The 19,365-nt window shown below is 40.8% G+C and overlaps 3 protein-coding genes across 3 annotated transcripts in view; 2 read left to right on the top strand and 1 right to left on the bottom strand.

Moving 5' to 3' along the window:
* The window catches only part of nwd1 (NACHT and WD repeat domain containing 1), a 42,379-nt gene extending 37,233 nt beyond the window's left edge, over positions 1-5,146 (top strand). Inside the window, exons 21-23 of the mRNA XM_039811501.1 lie at positions 431-501; positions 3,596-3,701; positions 4,839-5,146. Coding sequence (XP_039667435.1) covers positions 431-501; positions 3,596-3,701; positions 4,839-5,146 — 485 coding nt within the window. The remainder of the gene's footprint in view (positions 1-430; positions 502-3,595; positions 3,702-4,838) is intronic.
* The window catches only part of LOC120565597 (zinc transporter 2-like), a gene marked incomplete in the record, with an annotated part of 356,424 nt that overhangs the window by 140,484 nt on the left and 196,575 nt on the right, over positions 1-19,365 (bottom strand).
* On the top strand, positions 10,492-17,378 carry LOC120565454 (macrophage mannose receptor 1-like). Its single transcript, XM_039811257.1, has 5 exons — positions 10,492-10,538; positions 12,837-12,877; positions 14,436-14,828; positions 16,089-16,430; positions 16,720-17,378. Coding segments are annotated over exons 1-5 (1,116 nt in total). The 5' UTR covers positions 10,492-10,536; the 3' UTR covers positions 17,058-17,378.

The raw sequence follows: 19,365 nt of genomic DNA, 5'->3' as shown, positions 1-19,365 counted from the left end.
AAAAATAATAAAAAAAATAAAAAATAAAACAAAAAATAAAAAAAAAAAAAACAAAAAAAACAATAAAAAAATAAAAAAAAAACATCAAACAAACAAACATCACAAATAAAAAAAAAAAAAATCAAAATAAAAAAAAACAAAAATAAAAAATAAAAAAACACAAAATCATCATCATCATACAACACACATCACACTAAAAAAACATAAACAAAAAAAATAAATCACAATAATATCATATCACACACATCACATCATCATCACACAACATCATCAATACATACCACACGAGAGCTGTTCCAGAGTGGAGAATTGCTTTTTGACCGGTTTGAAACTCTTAATCTGGCTTCATAAACACAGACTTATATTCCGATCTTTACTCAAGAGCCCAGTCTTTCAGTGTGAGAGCATTTCTCTCTGATATCACGTTCAGATTCTGTAATAATGTCCCTCAAACAGCCACTGCTGCTCGCGCTGGGGTTTGCTCTGCTTGTGCTCAAACTTGTCAGTCGAATTATCTGAAGTTCGGTTAAAAAAAAAAAAAACTCACGCGAATAAAGCTGAGTGTGAAAGTGTGTTTTCCATCCGACGGCTTTAAAGCGAATAAAAACTCTGTTGCGTGAGGACGTCACCTGCTGATTTGCGATTAAATTAAATCGCTGCATGGAATAGATTTGAGACATTTTAAGGTGTTTCCGTTCATTTTTCGCACTGAATCGCATTCAACATTCATGCCAACTTTTGCTGGACAACATCTGTTAGTTAGGGTCTGATCCAGCTCATCAGAAAGGGGGAACTTATCTTTTATTTTACCCTCCGGCACCGCTGAGAGACAACTCTCTTTTTTAGAGACAAGTATCGCTTGTTAGAGCGCCTTCCATTTACTCCGCGGGACGTCCCACGGCTTGTCGTAATCTTTATTGGTCGTTTCCTTCACCAGTTCCTGATAAATTCTGGCATTTCTTAGATTTTTTCTATCTAAAGCCTGGTTCAGACAATAATTATAATATTTAATTATTAATTAAATTAATTATAATAATAATTAGGCTGCTCCGATCTCAAATCGGGGATATCCAACATGTTGGACTTTTTTTGGCCCGATTTCTCCTCGTGTGTGGTGCCCCCCCCCCCGGGGACAAACGAGCACGCAGCCTGTGGACTGTGGCATACGGTAAAGTCGATGGGCATAACTACATCCACAACTGCAGTCCACCAGAGTACATGGAAACGAATATATGAACGTGTATTTCAACGGTAATTAATCTGTGTAGTACGTAACTACATTTCTATGAGAAAAAAACAACAACTCGCCTCCATATCATGATGTAGCTGAGTATAGTCCATGCTCGCGTTGACTCCACTTCTTTGACCATCGCCTTTTCTTTTGATAATGTTTTTTTATTCGGTTAAAAACACACTACAAACTATCGCCACTGCATCCTCTTCGTCCGCCATGATTGTTTACTCTGAAGTCACGTTTGATCTCGAGGGATTTTGCGAGATTTCCCGTCTGACCTGGGAATGCTCGGCAGTCAAATCGGTTCGTGTGTGATGTGTTGATTTTGCCGTGTGCTGCGCACCGCACACTGTACGACCAAAACTGTTAGCCCCAGGATTTTTTATCGCCGTGTGTGGGGGTCTCTCAGGATTGGAAAAATCGGGCCGACAATTTTAAAATCGTCCCGTGTGGACCAGGCTTTAAATAGCCGTTATATTTTGCTCGTGAATTAAATTCAGAAAGTCTCTCGTCTCCTCGTTCGTCCACTTCCATCATGTCTTTAGGCTCGTTCGAGATGAGCCAGATCTGCGCAGAGTCGATCACCGGCGATCGGCGCCCAATGCATGCCGGTTAGATTTGTGTCCGACTTGATCCCGACTTGCTCTGACGTCATGCACACGTGGGCAACGATAATCGCGGACCAAGGCGGCCGCAGTACTGAGACGCAGGTAGCGCAGTTGCTTTTCACCAACCGCAAGAGCCAGGCAGACGCAGGCGGACCCAGGGCATGCTGGGAAACGCCGGCCTCTCAGCTGATCCAACAGCTGATTGGTTCAGAATCGACTCAACATGATGACGTTTTTTATAAACTTTTTATTGATTTTGAATCGGAGGGATTTTAACTGCGATTTGTCTGATTTAAAGGCTGATTCTGCAAAGAACACCTGTTGTGAGGCTGATAGTGATGTTTAGAAGTCAGAGAGACTAAATCTGTTCAGAGATACGGATCATCTACAGTCTGTTGTTAATTAAAATCAGCAACAGATCACATGTAGAGAATTTTGAGAGCTACTCTGTCATAATAAAACCAACTGGAGACTGTGCTGATATATGGGTCTGATAACATTTTATTAAATCGGAATCGGACTCGAACGGACCACAGTGTTTGTGTCACTTCCTGTTCAGCCTGAAGGCTGCTGGAGTCAGCTGGAAAACTGTCCGACTTGAGAGCGGATTTTTGTCCCCGCCCCCCCGCTGCTGCCGCCTGCTCTCGTCTACTTTTACAGGCGAGGCGCAGTTCATCTCGAACGAGCCTTTTGTTGACGCCCGTCATGTGTGCAGACAGAGAGGAAATACTGGGAGGAAATGGACTACAACTTCTTCTTCTTCTTCGTTTTGTGGCAGGTTGCAACCATAAAATGACCTAAAACTTAAATGCAATACATTAATTTATTCGGCAAATAACATTTCCATCAGCGTTTATCGCATCAGCCGTATATATATATATATATATATATATATATATATATATATATATATATCTCGATCGAGAGAAAATCAGATGAGACCGAAATGTATTCAGCTTTGAGTCGATATTCATGAAATTCAATCAAATCTTACTGTTTCCATGACGGCATTTTTAACTCGATATATCACTTAATTTGGATAAAAACGTGTGGATGGAAACATGGCTACACTCAGGTTGAGTCTGCACGCTTGCAAATCTTCTGCTCACAGATTTCTCCTGCGCGCTCGGATTTGTTTGTGTTACAGTGCTCTCAAAATCCCCCCAACCAATAGAATGCCAGCTGTAGTGTTGACCAATGAAATGATCCCTGCCCCTGTTGCGGGGCGGCTGCTCTGTTACTGAGTTTATTTATCCCCCTCTGTCGATTGCTTTATTTATAGTATGTGTCAACAATGTGCACGGACACACACATATAGAACTTATGTGTGTCCAAGCAGAAAGTTTGAGCACAAGCAGAGCGAATCCAAGTGCGAGCAGCAGTGACTATTTGAGTTGTGAGAGCAAGGTTTTTGAGGGAAATTATTAAGAAATCTGCACGTAATATCTGTGAGAAATGCTCTCAAATTGAAAGAATGCGCTCTTGAATAAAGATCGGAATATAACTCCATACCATAATCATTTAAACGTAGAAGATATGAATGTTAAAGTTAAAAGTCTACGCAGCAAACACTGATTTCAAACCCGAACCACAAACTTTATTCTAATCTCAACCAAGTTGTTTTGGTGCCTAAACTTAACGGTTAAAGTCACACACGGCATGGAACAGTAGGTCATATTTAATGATATATATCTATATATATATATATAGATATATATGTACGAAGCGTGTGACTTTATGTGTTGCTGTTCAGGGTTTTCTGTTCGAGGGCGTCCTCTGTGCTGCGTTCTCCGACAACGACCGGTTCGTCTTCACGGGATCTCAGGACAGAACGGTCAAAGTCTGGGACGTCTCCTCAGGTAGGAAGGGACACACACACACACACACACACACACACACACACACACACACACACACACACACACACACACAGACACACACAGAGATAGACACACACAGACACACAGACACAGACATAGACGCACAGAGAAACACACACAGACACAAACATACATAGATGCACAGACACACACAGAAACAAACACACAGAGACACACACTCAGACACACACAGACACACACAGAGACACACACACAGACACACACACACACACACACACACAGACACACAGGGACACACAGACACATAGATGCACAGACTCACACAGACACACACACACACACACATAGATGCAAAGATACACAGAGAGACACACAGAGACACACACACACACACACACACACAGAGACACACAGGGACACAGACACACACACACACACATAGACACATAGACGCACAGAGACACACAGAGACACACACACACACACACACACACACACACATAGACGCAAAGACACACATAGAGACAGACACAAACACACACACACACACACACACACATAGATGCAAAGACACACACACACACACACACACACAAAGACGGTAAACACACACACAGACACACAGACACACACACACACACAACAGAGACACACACACACACACACACACACACATAGACACAACAGAGACACACAGACACAAACACACAACAATAATAACACACAGAGACAACAACACACACATAGACCAAGACACACACACACACACACAGACAAACACAGACACAGACACAAACAAACACACATAAAAACACACAATAGATGCAAACACAACACACAAAACACCAACACACAACAAAGACGCTCAACACACAGACACACAGACAACACAATAACAACAATAACAACAACAACAGAGACACACACACACAACACACAACAACAACAACAACAACACACAAAAACAAAAACACACACACATAGACGCAAAGACACACAGAGACACACACAGACACAGACACACACACACACAGAGACACACACACACACATAGATGCAAAGACACACACACAGACACACACAGACACACATTTTGGGCATGTTTTAACCCTTTCAGTACCGTGGTATGTTCAGCTGTGTGTGTCGTCCCGTCAGGTGACCTGCTGTACGTCCAGTACGTCTACTCCCCCGTGGTGCGCATGGCGAGCTTCAGGAGCGGCTTCGTGGCGCTGTCCCAGCAGGGCTCCGTCATCAGAGAGGAGTTTCACTGCCCGGACCGCGTGCGTCCGGACTACAACCCTCTGAGGAACGTCCGGGCCCAGTACCGGGTCACGTCCCGGGACAGGGGGAACCAGGACGGCCAGCCGAGCTACGACTACCGGGACTTCAACCCGGCCCAGTTAGACCTGGACCGCATGGGCGCGCTCAGAGACAAACCCTCGGCCACCTGTCGTATACTGTAGGACAGGGGGACCAGACACACACACACACACACACACACACACACACACACAAACACAACAAAAACAAAAACACACACATATACACAGACACAGACACAGACACATACACATACACATATACACATACACATACACATACACATACACAGACACAGACAGACACACACACACATACACATACACATACACACACACACACACAGATACACAGACATAGACAGACATATACACACACATACGCGCACACACACACACACATACACACAGACAGACACACACACAGAGACAGACATATACACACACAAACAAACACACACACACAGACACACACACAGAGACAGACATATACACACACATACGCACAGACAGACACAAACACAGACACAGACACACACAAACACACAAACAGACACACAGACAGACACACACACACACAGACACAGACACATACACGCACACAAACACACACACACACAGACAAACACACACACACACTCACACACGCATGCACGCACACAAACACACAGACACACACACTGTTACAAAAATTATGATTTACATTCCACTGTCTTGTTTATATTAAAACTGTTTGCATAGAAAGCCGAAATAGTGATGGCGCTCTAACGAGATGAACGTGTGAGACACTACTGACTGACGTTGTGAAAGGCCCAGGATGTTTGGGAGGGGGGGGGCAGGTGGAGGTGATGCCCAGCCTGACCAGACCTAACTTCAACATCGACTTTGTATTATGACTGCATATCTTTAATCATAAAAAGCAGCTGTAGAGAGCTTTTTGATTGTAGTAAGTGCTGTACCTGACTACTTGTGTTCACAAGTAAAAATTAACATTGAGAGATCTTGAGTGTTTCTGTCGATTCTTTTATAATGTAACACACACACAGACACACAAACACACACAGACACACACGGACAAACACATACACACACAGATACACAGACACACATATACACACACACATACACACACACACAGACACACGCACACACACACACAGACACACACACACACACACACATAAACACAAACACACAGACAGACACACACGCACACACACACACAGACACACACACACACACAAACACACACAAAGAAAACACACACACATACAAAGACACAAAAACACATACACACACTGAGACACACACACACACATAAAGACACAGACACACATACATACACACACACACACATACACACACAGACACACACAAACATATACACACACAGACACACACACATACACAGACACACAAGCACACACGCAGACACACACACACATACACAAACACTCACACACACATACACACACACACACAGACACACACATACACAGACACACACAAACACACAGACATACACACACATACACAGAAACACACACACAGACACACATACACACACATAAAAACACAGACACACATAGATACAAACACAGACATACACACACAGACAGACACAGAGAGAAACACACACACACAAACACACACCCTCTCTCTCCTCTCTGAATACTGTGTGTATGAAGACCTGTCAGCCTCTGTGGTTTTAGACAGGTGTAAAGGACATTGATAGACATACTGGATAGAGAGCTGATGCTGCAAAGTTTCCTCTGCTGATGAGATAAAGAAGTCATGTTCGATAAAAACAGATAAAGAGATGCTGTTGATTAGGGTTGGCATGGCGATCTGACGGCCACATCCTGTGTGGAGAAATCAGCCTAGGCAGGGACGTCTACAGAGAGGCTTTTGCTCTAATCTGGAAAAAAATATAAAAATATAATGCTATTTATGTTTATATATTTTTCTCAAATGCTCTGTGAACTGGAGCCTCATACATAAAATAACTCATTCACATAGATACTATATACTGGGCATTTATTATTGAAGGAAACATTAGTTTTAATGAGTTATGAGTTTACTCTAACTTAAAGAAATACACACACACAGACACACACACACAGCCGCACACACAGACACACATACACACACAGACACACAAACAGACAGAGACAAACACACGCACACAGACAGACAGACAGACAGACACACACACAAAAACAAAGACACACACAGACAGACACACACACACACAGACACATACACACACAAAGACACACACACATACACACACACACACAGACAGACTGACACACAGACACACACACAAAACAAAGACACACACAGACAGACACACACACACACAGACAGACACATACACACACAAAGACACACACACATACAGACACACACACACAGACAGACTGATACACAGACACACACACAAAGAGGGACACACAAACACACACATACACACACAGACACACACAAACATATACACACACACGCACACACACAGACATAGACACAGAAACACACACACACAGACACACAGAGACGGACACAAAAACACACATACACACAGACATACAAGCACACATAAACACACACCTACACACAGACACACACACACACACACACACACACAAAGACACACACCCACACAGACATACTCCTAGACACACAAACACACTGACACAGACATACATCTAGAAACACAAACACACACACACACATAAAGACACACATGCACACATACACGCACACAGAAACACACACACACAGACACACAAACAGACACAGACACACACACAGACATACACAGACACACACAAACTCACACACGTATACACACACACAGACATAGACATCGACAGACACACACACAAACACAGAGACACACACAGACACACACACAGACACACACAGACCCCCCCCCTCTCTCCTCTCTGAATAATGTGTGTATGAAGGCACGTCAGCCTCTGTGGTTTTAGACTCGTGTAAAGGACATTGATTACTGGATAGAGAGCTGATGCTGCAAAGTTTCCTCTGATGAGGAGATAAAGAAGTCATGTTCGATAAAAACAGAAAAAGAGATGCTGCTGATTAGGGTTGGCATGGCGATCTGACGGCCACATCCTGCATGGAGGTATCAGCCTACGCAGAGACGTCTACAGAGAGGCTGTTGCTCTAATCTGGAAAAAAGGCAACAGAGTAAAATCTGAATGAAGTCATATCATCATATTTATGTTGATATGACTTCATTCAGATTCTACTCTGAATGATGTCCTTATCTTACTCCATAAGATAAGGGACATGTATTGTCCTTTTCCTATCAACCTACTTATTCTTGCTTTGTTTCTCTGATTGTCTTGTCACTAGGTAAACGTAAACTATTAACTATTATACTGGAGTGGGACTCATTTTCAGCTCTGTGAAATTCATGCCACTTCACGAAAAATTTAATCAAAACCTTAGTATATAAGTCTGCAATAGTGCCCTGTTCTCAACAGCCTTGCAATTTAGTGTATTTTTGTAAAATATCACTATTTCCAAGTGTTAATTCACAATGTATATTTATTAGAAAAGTTAATATCTTAACAACAATCCAATCATGTTCAACAATATCAGAATCTATTTTCTGTGCAAATAAGTAATCACAGATATCCAAAACTTGAAATTAAATTAACAACAAGAAACATGTCTAATGACACTATAATCTATTTTTTCTATATCTCTATCTTTCTCTTCCCTTTCAGTTGTGGGCTTTGTATATTTATGATAATTTCGAGGACAAAGGTAGAATGGGTCACAAGTAATATTTGGGCATAAAAAGTGATAATATTGTAACTAATCTGATCATGTTTGCTTGTTTATACACTGTGATACAACAGCTTACAGTAGTTGTGCCTTACACACTGACAGTCCATCCGTAATGCACACTACTGGCTCTGCTTCTGACACTAAATCACATTTAATAAATTGTCTTAATTTCTCAGCACAAATCTCTCCTTTTTACAAAGCTTTCTGATCAAGTCAAGTGAGTTTCATTATGGTAGTGCCGAATCATCTTGCATCATTAATTATCCCCGGGCATTTTAAATATAGAGCAGATCTACACCACTCACTTATTAACTCTTCTAATATTCAGTCAATGAGCAACGCTTCCTGCCCTAACTGGAGTTATGGGGGCTCATATAGCTGGTGCTTGGTAACGTTGCTGGCTCTTCATATTCACTGTTAGCAGCAAACTGGACTAGTAGCTGCTGCTGTGGAGCTACAAGAAAAAGTTTGATTCATAAACATAAACACTGGTTTGCGTTACGTTGTATTGTTTTTGCAAGACCGCTAGCATCCTGCACTTCTCCTAACTAGCTTAGCTTACCCGTCTCATCATCTTCATTTGGCATTTTGCTTAGAAAAGAAAAAGTTAATTGAATGCGTCATTTTCTAAAGCTCTCCATTTTAAATTGTCGACTTTTCTGTGCAATTTTGTGCTTTCTATTACCCGTTTTAAACAGCTTCTTGTTGCTCGCGGTGGCATCCTCCAGAAAGCACCAGAGACAGAAGTGTACGCGGACGGTTTGTTAGTTTGTTTAGCAAGGTGTCGACATCTGAGGACTCAAACATAAATACGTCATCATTAACCAGGCTGCACTCTGCGAGTGGGCTGTCTGTACACAATCCGTTCTGCGCGTGCGCAAGATAATACTGTTTTACCGAGGATACGACCTGCACGATCTGTTCCACGCTAGCCTCCACCGGGAAGCTAACGTTAGTTTAGCTAACAGCTAATTCGGCTAACCGCTAACTAACAGCTAGATTCAGTCTAAAATAACGTTAAGTCAAACTTAATGGGAGAAGCAGGCTACAGCTACATTAAGACTTTATAGTAATAACAATGAAGAGGTATTGAGTGATTGTATTTTAAATGAGCACAAGTAGAACTGACGTAACAGCTGTTATATATGTTAATGTTTATTTTCAAGTTTTATTTTGAGTGTCTTTTAAAGTTATTTCATGCTGTCTCAGCTAGTGGTTAGCCGATTGTATTAGCTGTTAGCTAAACTAACGTTAGCTTGGCTGTCGAACGGAAGCGTGCAACAGATCGTGCAGTGTCGTAAATCCTCATACAACAGCACATGCGTGAACATTTTGCGCATGTGCAGAACGGATCGTGCACCGACAGGCTGCATGAATGTAGAGAACAGTGGGCTGCAAGAAAAAATAAATTCTGTAAAGACAAAGAGTGAACTGTGAGTGCAGGCGGCCTAGGGACAGCATCTATGATATTCAACCATGATTTCAACCTTTGCCCTCACAACCAGGAAAACTAGACCGGCCCACCGGGGATTCTCCCTTTGCTCCCGATTAGCCAATCAGGGCCTGACGATACAGATCTGACACGCTGATATTTTAATATTCAAATGACAGCCAGAGTGTATGAAGAGGATTAATAAAGTGTTGAGAGCAGTCTCCGTCGGCACAGAAAGGGAGAACCATCAGAGCAGAGTGAAGCTGTGGACATTCACAAGATGTAAGTTATAAACTATATAAGTTATATAAGTTATAAACTATATAAGTTATATAAGTTATAAACTATATAAGTTATATAAGTTATAAACTCGGCTGGTTGATTTCACATTTTAATATCTGTGTGGATTTGCAGAAGAGGGATTGTATTCTAAGTAATACTGCATGTAAAATCTGATTTATATAATGATAAGGTTTCCACTTTTCCTTCAAACTCCTTTTATTTATTTCTCAATATTTAAGTTATCTTCTCTGATACATCCGGGGTCCTCAAAAATATCACTCAAAGGTCTGCATCTAAAGAACTATACGCTATAACAAATATCTTAAAAAGTATTAACAGTTGTATTTCTGTACTTTTTATTTATTTTTTTTTTTTTTGAGGCATTTTTAGGCCTTTATTTGACAGGACATGTGACATTATGTTGTCTTCCTCGTCGACCATGCAACCTTTTATTTGTCTGGGTCCAAATTTACTTTTTTTTTTCATCGTTTTGGTGGTCTTTTTCGACACTTCTGTCGCTTTTTAGCAAAGTTTTTTCTATGTTTTTTTGGTAAGAAGGGATTCTTACCATGTTTTTGTTGTTTTTTCAACGTTATTTCATAATTTTTTTATCCAAATGCTATAAAATTGACTAAAACTCAGAAATTATTGCTCACCCAGGCACACCATGTCTGTATATTTTAACAGGAGTTGTCTGTAGAACGTGATTCACATTTATCATATTTCTGTTTTTTACATTTCAAATTGCATAATAATTTCCCTGTGTGTGTCTTTGTGTGTCTGTGTGTCTGTGTGTGTGTGTCTGTGTTTGTTTGCGTCTGTGTGTTTGTGTGTATGTGTGTGTCTCTGTGTGTGTGTGTGTGTGTGTGTGTTTTTGCGTCTGCGTTTGTGTGTGTGTGTGTGTGTGTGTGTGTGTGTGTCTTCTGTGTGTGTGTTTGTGTTATCCCTAAACATAAAGACTGTTCTTCTGTGTGTTTCCCCCTCACTCAACTAACATATTCATATAATTTTCATATTATTTCCTTTAACACAAATTTAAAAAATCCCCAACAGGAAATGTATGAATGCTAATGTCACATTTCAAGGTGTTACACTGTTGACTTGTTTAACAACTGTGTAAGTCTGTGTGTGTGTGTCTCTCTCTCTCTGTGTGTGTGTGTGTGTCTCAGTGTGTCTGTGTTTGTGTGTGTGTGTTTGTGTGTCTCTGTGTGTGTGTGTGTGTGTGTGTGTGTGTGTGTGTGTCTCTCTGTGTGTGTGTGTGTGTCTCTGTGTGTGTGTGTTTGTGTGTGTGTGTGTGTGTCTGTGTTTTTTGTGTCTACGTTTGTGTGTGTGATTGTCTTTGTGTGTGTCTTCTGTGTGTGTGTGTGTTTGTGTTATCCCTAAACATAAAGACTGTTCTTCTTTCTGTTTCCCCCTCACTCCACCAACATATTCACATCATTTTCATATTATTTCCTTTAACTCAAATTTAAAAAATCCCCAACAGGAAATGTATGAATGCTAATGTCACATTTCAAGGTGTTACACTGTTGACTTGTTTAACAGCTGTGTTAGTCTGTGTGTGTGTGTGTGTCTCTCTCTCTCTCTGTGTGTGTGTGTCTCAGTGTGTCTGTGTTTGTGTGTGTGTGTTTGTGTGTCTCTGTGTGTGTGTGTGTGTGTGTGTCTCTCTCTCTGTGTGTGTGTGTGTCTCTGTGTGTCTGTGTTTGTGTGTCTGTGTTTTTTTGTGTCTACGTTTGTGTGTGTGATTGTCTTTGTGTGTGTCTTCTGTGTGTGTGTGTGTTTGTGTTATCCCTAAACATAAAGACTGTTCTTCTTTCTGTTTCCCCCTCACTCCACCAACATATTCACATCATTTTCATATTATTTCCTTTAACTCAAATTCATAAAATCCCCAACAGGAAACTGTAAATGTCACATATCAAGGTGTTACACTGTTGACTTGTTTAACACCTGTGTTAGTCTGTGTGTGTGTGTGTGTCTCTCTTTCTCTGTGTGTGCGTGTGTGTGTGTGTTTCTCTGTGTGTCTGTGTTTGTGTTTGTATGTCTCTCTGTGTGTGTGTGTGTGTGTGTGTGTCTGTGTCTGTGTGTGTGTCTCTGTATTTTCAAGGTGTTACACTGTTGACTTGTGTGTTTGTCTGTGTGTCTCTGTGTGTGTGTGTGTCTATGTATGCATCTGTGTGTGTGTGTGTGTGTGTTGTAACTTCAATAAATGCAACATCTTTTCCAAAAGTCATTGAGTAATTGTGTAAAATAATTCTGATTTCATACCAAAAATAACTGTTTATTACCATCTAACAGGGTGAAGATGCAGTGGAGTCTGTTTGTGTTCATTGTGATGGGTAAGTGGATCATCTGGACAGCTCACTCCTCATCAACTCCAAGTCACACTTCAGTTAAGAATATGGTTTGATTTATAAACGGTAATTTTTTTTTTTTTTTCAAACTGGATTTTGCGGTGTGTAATTGGCTGACAGACTCAGATTATTAGATAGATATCAGATAGATAGATAGATTTTTATTGATCCCAAAAAAATGGGAAATAACGGTGTTGCAGCAGCAAAATATCAGACACACAGCTCACATACAGAGTATACATTAAATAATAGGAAACAATATACATTAAATAATTGAATACTACACAAGCAATATTTAAAATATATACAATTTGTAAATAAAACGTACAACTGTTTCAATAGGTTGGGGAGTAAAAATGTATAACTGTTTCCCTAGTAATGATAGGATGTAGATAAACCTGTTGTTCAAGGTTGTGCAAGGTGCATTCAGTGCAGTTGTGATGTATATGAGTCTTATATCACACTCAGTGATTAAGCATTAAAAAGTTGAATTGCCTGTGGTAGGAATGATTTCCTGTAGCGGTCCGTGCGACATCCAAGCTGTCGGAGCCTCTTAGAGAAGGTGCTCCTCTGTTGGACGTGTGGGGGGGTGGAGAGGGTGGTCAGGGTTATCCACGATAGATAACAGTTTGTTCAGTGACCTCCTCTCCACCACAGCTTCAAATGTGTCCTGTTTGCACCCAATCACAGAGCCATTATGGAACATAACATTATGGAAAGGATCCCTACAGAGATAGACCTTTTAGTTAAAGAGTAAGATCCTTTTAGTTTAACATGAAACAGCCCCGAAATCACCATCACCAAACTCCACCAGACTCCATGTAAACAATTAGGACTTTTAGTGTGTATAGAGCCAGCATATCTCCACCAGACTCCATGTAAACAATCAGGACTTTTAGCGTTTATAGAGCCAGCATATCTCCACCAGACTCCATGTAAATAATCAGGACTTTTAGCGTGTATAGAGCCAGCATATCTCCACATGTAAATGGGTGAATTAAGGGTTTATTTCAACCAAACCAGAGTGGTGATTGTTGGAACAGTGGAAAGATGAACCAAGACAGCTTTTGGTAGTTTTATTTAGTTTCTGTCCACTTTAAATTTTTTTTTTATTTTGTTTCTGTTTCTGGACCAAATTTTTGATGCCAACATATATTAGTTAGCATGTATTATCATTATAATATATGCTAACATGTTAGTATATGCTACCATGTTAACAAATTAAGTCTGGTGGGTTTGGTGATGGTGATTTTGGGGCTGTTTCATGTTAAACAAAATGGATCTTACTCTTTAACATTTATTTAGTTAGCATGTATTAGCATTATAACATATGCTACCATGTTAGCATATGCTATAATGCTAATACATACTAACTAAAAAAAATGTTGTAGTTAGCATGTATTTCTCTTTAACATCAGTCACTTAGACAAAAAGACATGGGACAATAGAGTCCAGGTTTTAAAACAAAACAAAGTTACCTTTTAATGAACAGATGCTTGTCTAGATATCAGCTCCATCGCTGCAGTTTCTTCTCTGTTATCAGGTCAGTGTTCCTCCATTGGGGGTCACCTGTATAACTACCACTTCATTCAGAAGAATAAGACTTGGAAAAAAGCCCAGCAGTATTGCAAAGAGAACCACACTGACCTGGCCACAGTGTCTAACCAGACAGACATGAAGAGACTCCTTAACTCCACGACTGCACAGTATGAAGGCGGAGCCTGGATTGGGCTGCAAAACAACAAACCAAACACCGTGTGGCGCTGGTCTCAGCCAGGGGTGGAGTTCAACGAGACTGAGAGTAAATGGTCTACAGGACAGCCGGATCATAAAGGCTGTGTTGATAAAAACCGTCAGGAGAACTGTGTGATGATGAATTATGGCACATGGGATGACATCTCTTGTTCTAACACCTTTAAATTTATCTGCTATGACGGTGAGAATATGTGGCGCATAGAGTCTGTTCTCCCCTAAAAAACTCCCCCAGAAGTGGTTTGTTCCAGAATCTTTCTAACCTACATTTATGTTTGTAGTGGCGGCACCCGCTAGTGGTTGTAGTATTTCTGACTTTTGTTCCCCCCCTCTCTAATCTGACCCACAGGAGAGTTTTCCGTCCTCATATCTAAACCAGAGAAGGTAACGGTCACAGTTTTAAACACGTCGTTAACGTTGTGAAACGGTCCCAGTTTGGTTAGGGTTTAGACTCTAAAACTACTGAGTTAAGTTGATAAAAAAGATGGAGGTTTGGGTTCAAGCTAGGGTTAGGGATACACCGAATCCAGATTTTTGGGGTTCGGCCGAATACTGAACCCCCTGGTTGAGATTGTGCTGACTCCTCCTCCCATCCTCAGTCCATGAACACAGTAAACACATGAATGAAGTAAACAGGGACTGTCCTTCCTTTGCCGTACCTGAAGTTGCTGCATTCTGGCTGCTGTCTGGAGATTCCTTCGTGCACAACTCGTATTCTTTCTGATGTTTCAGACCAGATGTTGTAACAGCAGCCATGTTGTGTATAGTTTAGGGTCCTCGCCACCACCAGACCAATCAGCATTGAACAGATTGAACATGTAGCTGGACTTGAATGGTCTTCTTTTGACTGAAAGTAATGCCAAACAACAACTTTTTCTGCTCACCAGTTCCATTTCCACTTTCTCACAGCCTGCTGCATTGAACATTGACGTAGCTCTGTTTGTTCCTTAAAGTCAAAATAACTCTCTGTTTCTTTTCTTTTCAAACGGGACATGAACCTCTCCTGGGTGAAAGTTGAAAGTCCACCCCTCCCCACCTTCAACCTGCCTCCTTACCAGGACACCAAAATACTTTTTCTTACTATGGCCACGTCAAGACCGGCCCTTCAAAAGCAGCTTGATTGGTTGGGGTTAGGCATTGACCTCGAGTAGTTAAGGTTAGGATAGCTGATTGGTCAGGGGATAGGACCTGAACTAATCGTGTTACGTTACCTTGCGTAAGCATGGACGCCTGGCCAATAGTAGTGATTGAGGATGTGTGTCTTGGTGTCAGAATTACTACGACCACTAGAGGGCGCTGCCACTAGAAACATAAATATAGGTCAGAATGATGCTGGAACAAACCACTTCTGGGGGAGTTTTTCAGGAGAGGACAGACTCTGAATTGATATCACATTATTGTTTTGACATAAGAATAAAGTAGGATTTTGTCTTGTGTTCCACAGTACAGAATAAATCCGGGAAAACATTTAATATCATTAACTCTGAGAAGACCTGGCTAGACGCTCAGAGCTACTGCAGAGAACATTACACTGACCTGATCAGTGGAGTCAAACAGCTAGAAGACTTCAAGACACAGAACCTGATTGATGTAGGAAAAACTTTCTGGATCGGCCTGTTCAGAGACTGCTGGAGTTGGTCAGATGGGAGCAGTTTCTCTTTCAGATCCTGGGATAAAAATGAACCTAAGGATGATGACCCTAAGAAGTCATGTGCTATGACTACGTCAGATGGAAAATGGAGCTCCGATGAGTGTGATAAAACCAAACCCTTCTTCTGCTACAACGGTGAGTTTATCAGAAGGTCTATCTAACGGTAATAACATCTACATCTGTTTAATAATTTATTTGTTTATTATAAGAATTATGACCGCACGGTATGAGGTTCATCGTTGATAATGATATAACTCGCGATAAATAAACAGATAAACTGTTCTCAGTTCTGCTAAAATACAACAAACTGCTTGTAAAATTTAAAACAAATGTTACAGCTGTTATTTAAACTATCCTGTGTTTGTCTCCACGGGTGGAGCATTTGTGTCTCTGCGCATGATTGACTCCCCTTCTCCCCTGACAGATTCAGTGATCCTGATCAACCAGAGCATGACCTGGGAGGAAGCGTTATACTACTGCAGAGATCACCATGGCGACCTTGTCTCCATCACCAACCTGGACGATCAGCGCTGGGTCCAGGAGAGAGCCAAGATGGCCTCCACTCCCCATGTGTGGATGGGACTGCGCTACACCTGCACTCTGGACTTGTGGTTCTGGGTCAGCGACGAGATGGTCTGCTACAAGAACTGGGGCCCTGGCCAGCCTGGGAACAACTGCAGCATGTCTGGAGCCATGGCCCGAGAGGGAACTTGGGTCAAAATGATCAACGACAACCAGCTTAACTTCATCTGTTCCAAGTAAAAACCAGCAGAATGTAACTAAGTACATTTACTCAAGTACTGTACTTCAGTAATAATGTTGTTGAGATGAGGTACTTTACTTAGATCTCAAAGTAAATATTTCAAGTAAAAAAGTTGTAATATTTTAAGAAAAAAATCATAATATTTCAGGAAGAAAGTAGTAATATAGATGTTTTACTTTACATTTTAACAGTGTGGGATTAATACTTTTACTTAAGTTAAGGATGTGTTTTATTCATTTACTCACTTTGTTTGCAGTGGTGTGACGTTGACTTAGGGCGCTGACACACCAGGCCTATTATCGGCCGTGGGACAGTATGGTGAGGTCAGTGACTCAAATCTGTTCGGTGTGTCCCGTGCTCTCGTCAGTCTGGGGGGCTGTCGGCGTTCATTTTGGCCGACCTGACATGTTCAGTCGGCGGCAGGGAAATCGGGACTCACCCGGAAATGACGAGCGGAATGAGGTGACTAGAGTCTCTCAAAGTCTGATGGAAATCTTTTAAACTGACCTTTGTCGATCTGAAATGAAGACAGATTCACCAACTGCACGGCCTATTTCTCTCTTCAAATGTTTTCAGAAACACGTAGAATATGAGATCTTATTCTGAACGGTCGCCATGACAGTCTGGCTTTGAATTTCCGGAGAAAACAAACCCATGTGACTCGTTCGTCCTATCAGCTGCCGGTTTTCATTTCTTGGGCAACAACACAGAGTAGCGCCCATTGGTTGCGCCGCGTACTTCACTAGCGAACCAGTGCACGAGAAAACCGGAAGTTCCGTCACCGGCTGCCGTAAATTCCCAAAGAAGAAGAAGATGTTGCGCAATTTCCGGTTTTATTTCTTGGGCGACAACACAGAGTAGCGCCGCCTGCTGTTATCAAGACGTATTACGTTTCTCAAGTTGGTGTCGGGTGAGTGTGTCCTGAGGCAGTTTTTTGGACCTCAGGGACGCAACTGATCGTATCGACGGGGTTTTCTGTCAACGGTCGGCCATCGGCTAAATTGGACTACACCTTGTGTGTCCTCTGGGATTATTGAATGGCATTCTGGGAAATGTAGGAAACAAACCTGGGGGAGAGGGGAGATGTAAAACAGACTTTCTAACGTCACTTACTTATATCTCAAAGTATATATTTCAAGAAAAAAAGTCATAATATTTTGGGAAACATGTTGTAATATTTCAAGTAAAAAAGTCACAATATTTCATGTAAAAAAGTCACAATATTTCAAGTAAAAAAGTCGTAATATTTCAAGTTAGAAAGTTGTAATATTTCAAGTTAAAAAGTCATAATATTTTGGGGAAAAAATCGTAATATTTCAAGAATAAAGTTGTAGTATAGATCTTTTACTTTACATTTTAACAGTGTGGGATTAATACTTTTACATACTTTGTTGACATACTGTGTGTCCTCTGGGATTACTGAATGGCATTCTGGGAAATGTAGGAATTTATATCTCAAAGTAAATATTTCAAGAAAAAAAGTCGTAACATTTCAGGAAAAAAATCGTAACAAAATTCATTCAAAATTATTTTATTGTCAGTTAAATAATTAATATTTCAGTTAAAAAAGTTGTAATATTTTGGGAAAAAATCGTGATATTTCAGGAAGAAAGTTGTAATATAGGTCTTTTACTTTACATTTTAACAGTGTGGGATTAATATTTTTACTTAAGTTAAGGATGTGTTTTATTCATTTACTCACTTTGTTTGCAGTGGTGTGACATTGACATACTGTGTGTCCTCTCGGATTATTGAATGGAATTCTGGGAATATTAAACTAAGGATGTAATCCTGTAACATGAATGATTACGATTTGTTATTTTCTGAAGGTGTTGTTTATTCTTCCTCTTAAAGTGTCAAGTTCTGGTGAATATCTGATGGTTATATTTTGTAAAATCTGTTTCTCATCATCACATTTTTTCTTGAGTTTTATGTAACCAAAGAATAGTTTTCTCTGAGTCTAAATAAACTGTTAAACCACAGAGTGGTCCTCTTTTTTCACTAACCCAAAATCCTGTTATCACATCATGAAACTGGGTCTGTGTGTACTGGATCTCTGTGTTAAGGTTAAAACAAATATGAAGGTGCTTGAGTGACATTTACCCATTACAGAATAAATAAGTCAGTGATGTGGCCGGTCTTCATAGCTCTGCTGGAGTTATTAACAACTAGATAAAGAACAGAGTGCCAACCCACACAGTGAGATCGTGGTGCCTTTGACTCAAATCAGATTTTTTTGGGGTGGTTTATCTGCAAAGATACTTAATGAATAAAGAACTTACAGTATATTTTGGATTTTTATCAGAA

The sequence above is a fragment of the Perca fluviatilis genome, chromosome 9 (genome assembly GCF_010015445.1).
Source record: "Perca fluviatilis chromosome 9, GENO_Pfluv_1.0, whole genome shotgun sequence".
Taxonomy (NCBI): Eukaryota; Metazoa; Chordata; class Actinopteri; order Perciformes; family Percidae; genus Perca; species Perca fluviatilis.
Note: the sequence above shows the minus strand (reverse complement) of the source record. Positions and strands in the feature narration are given on the sequence as shown.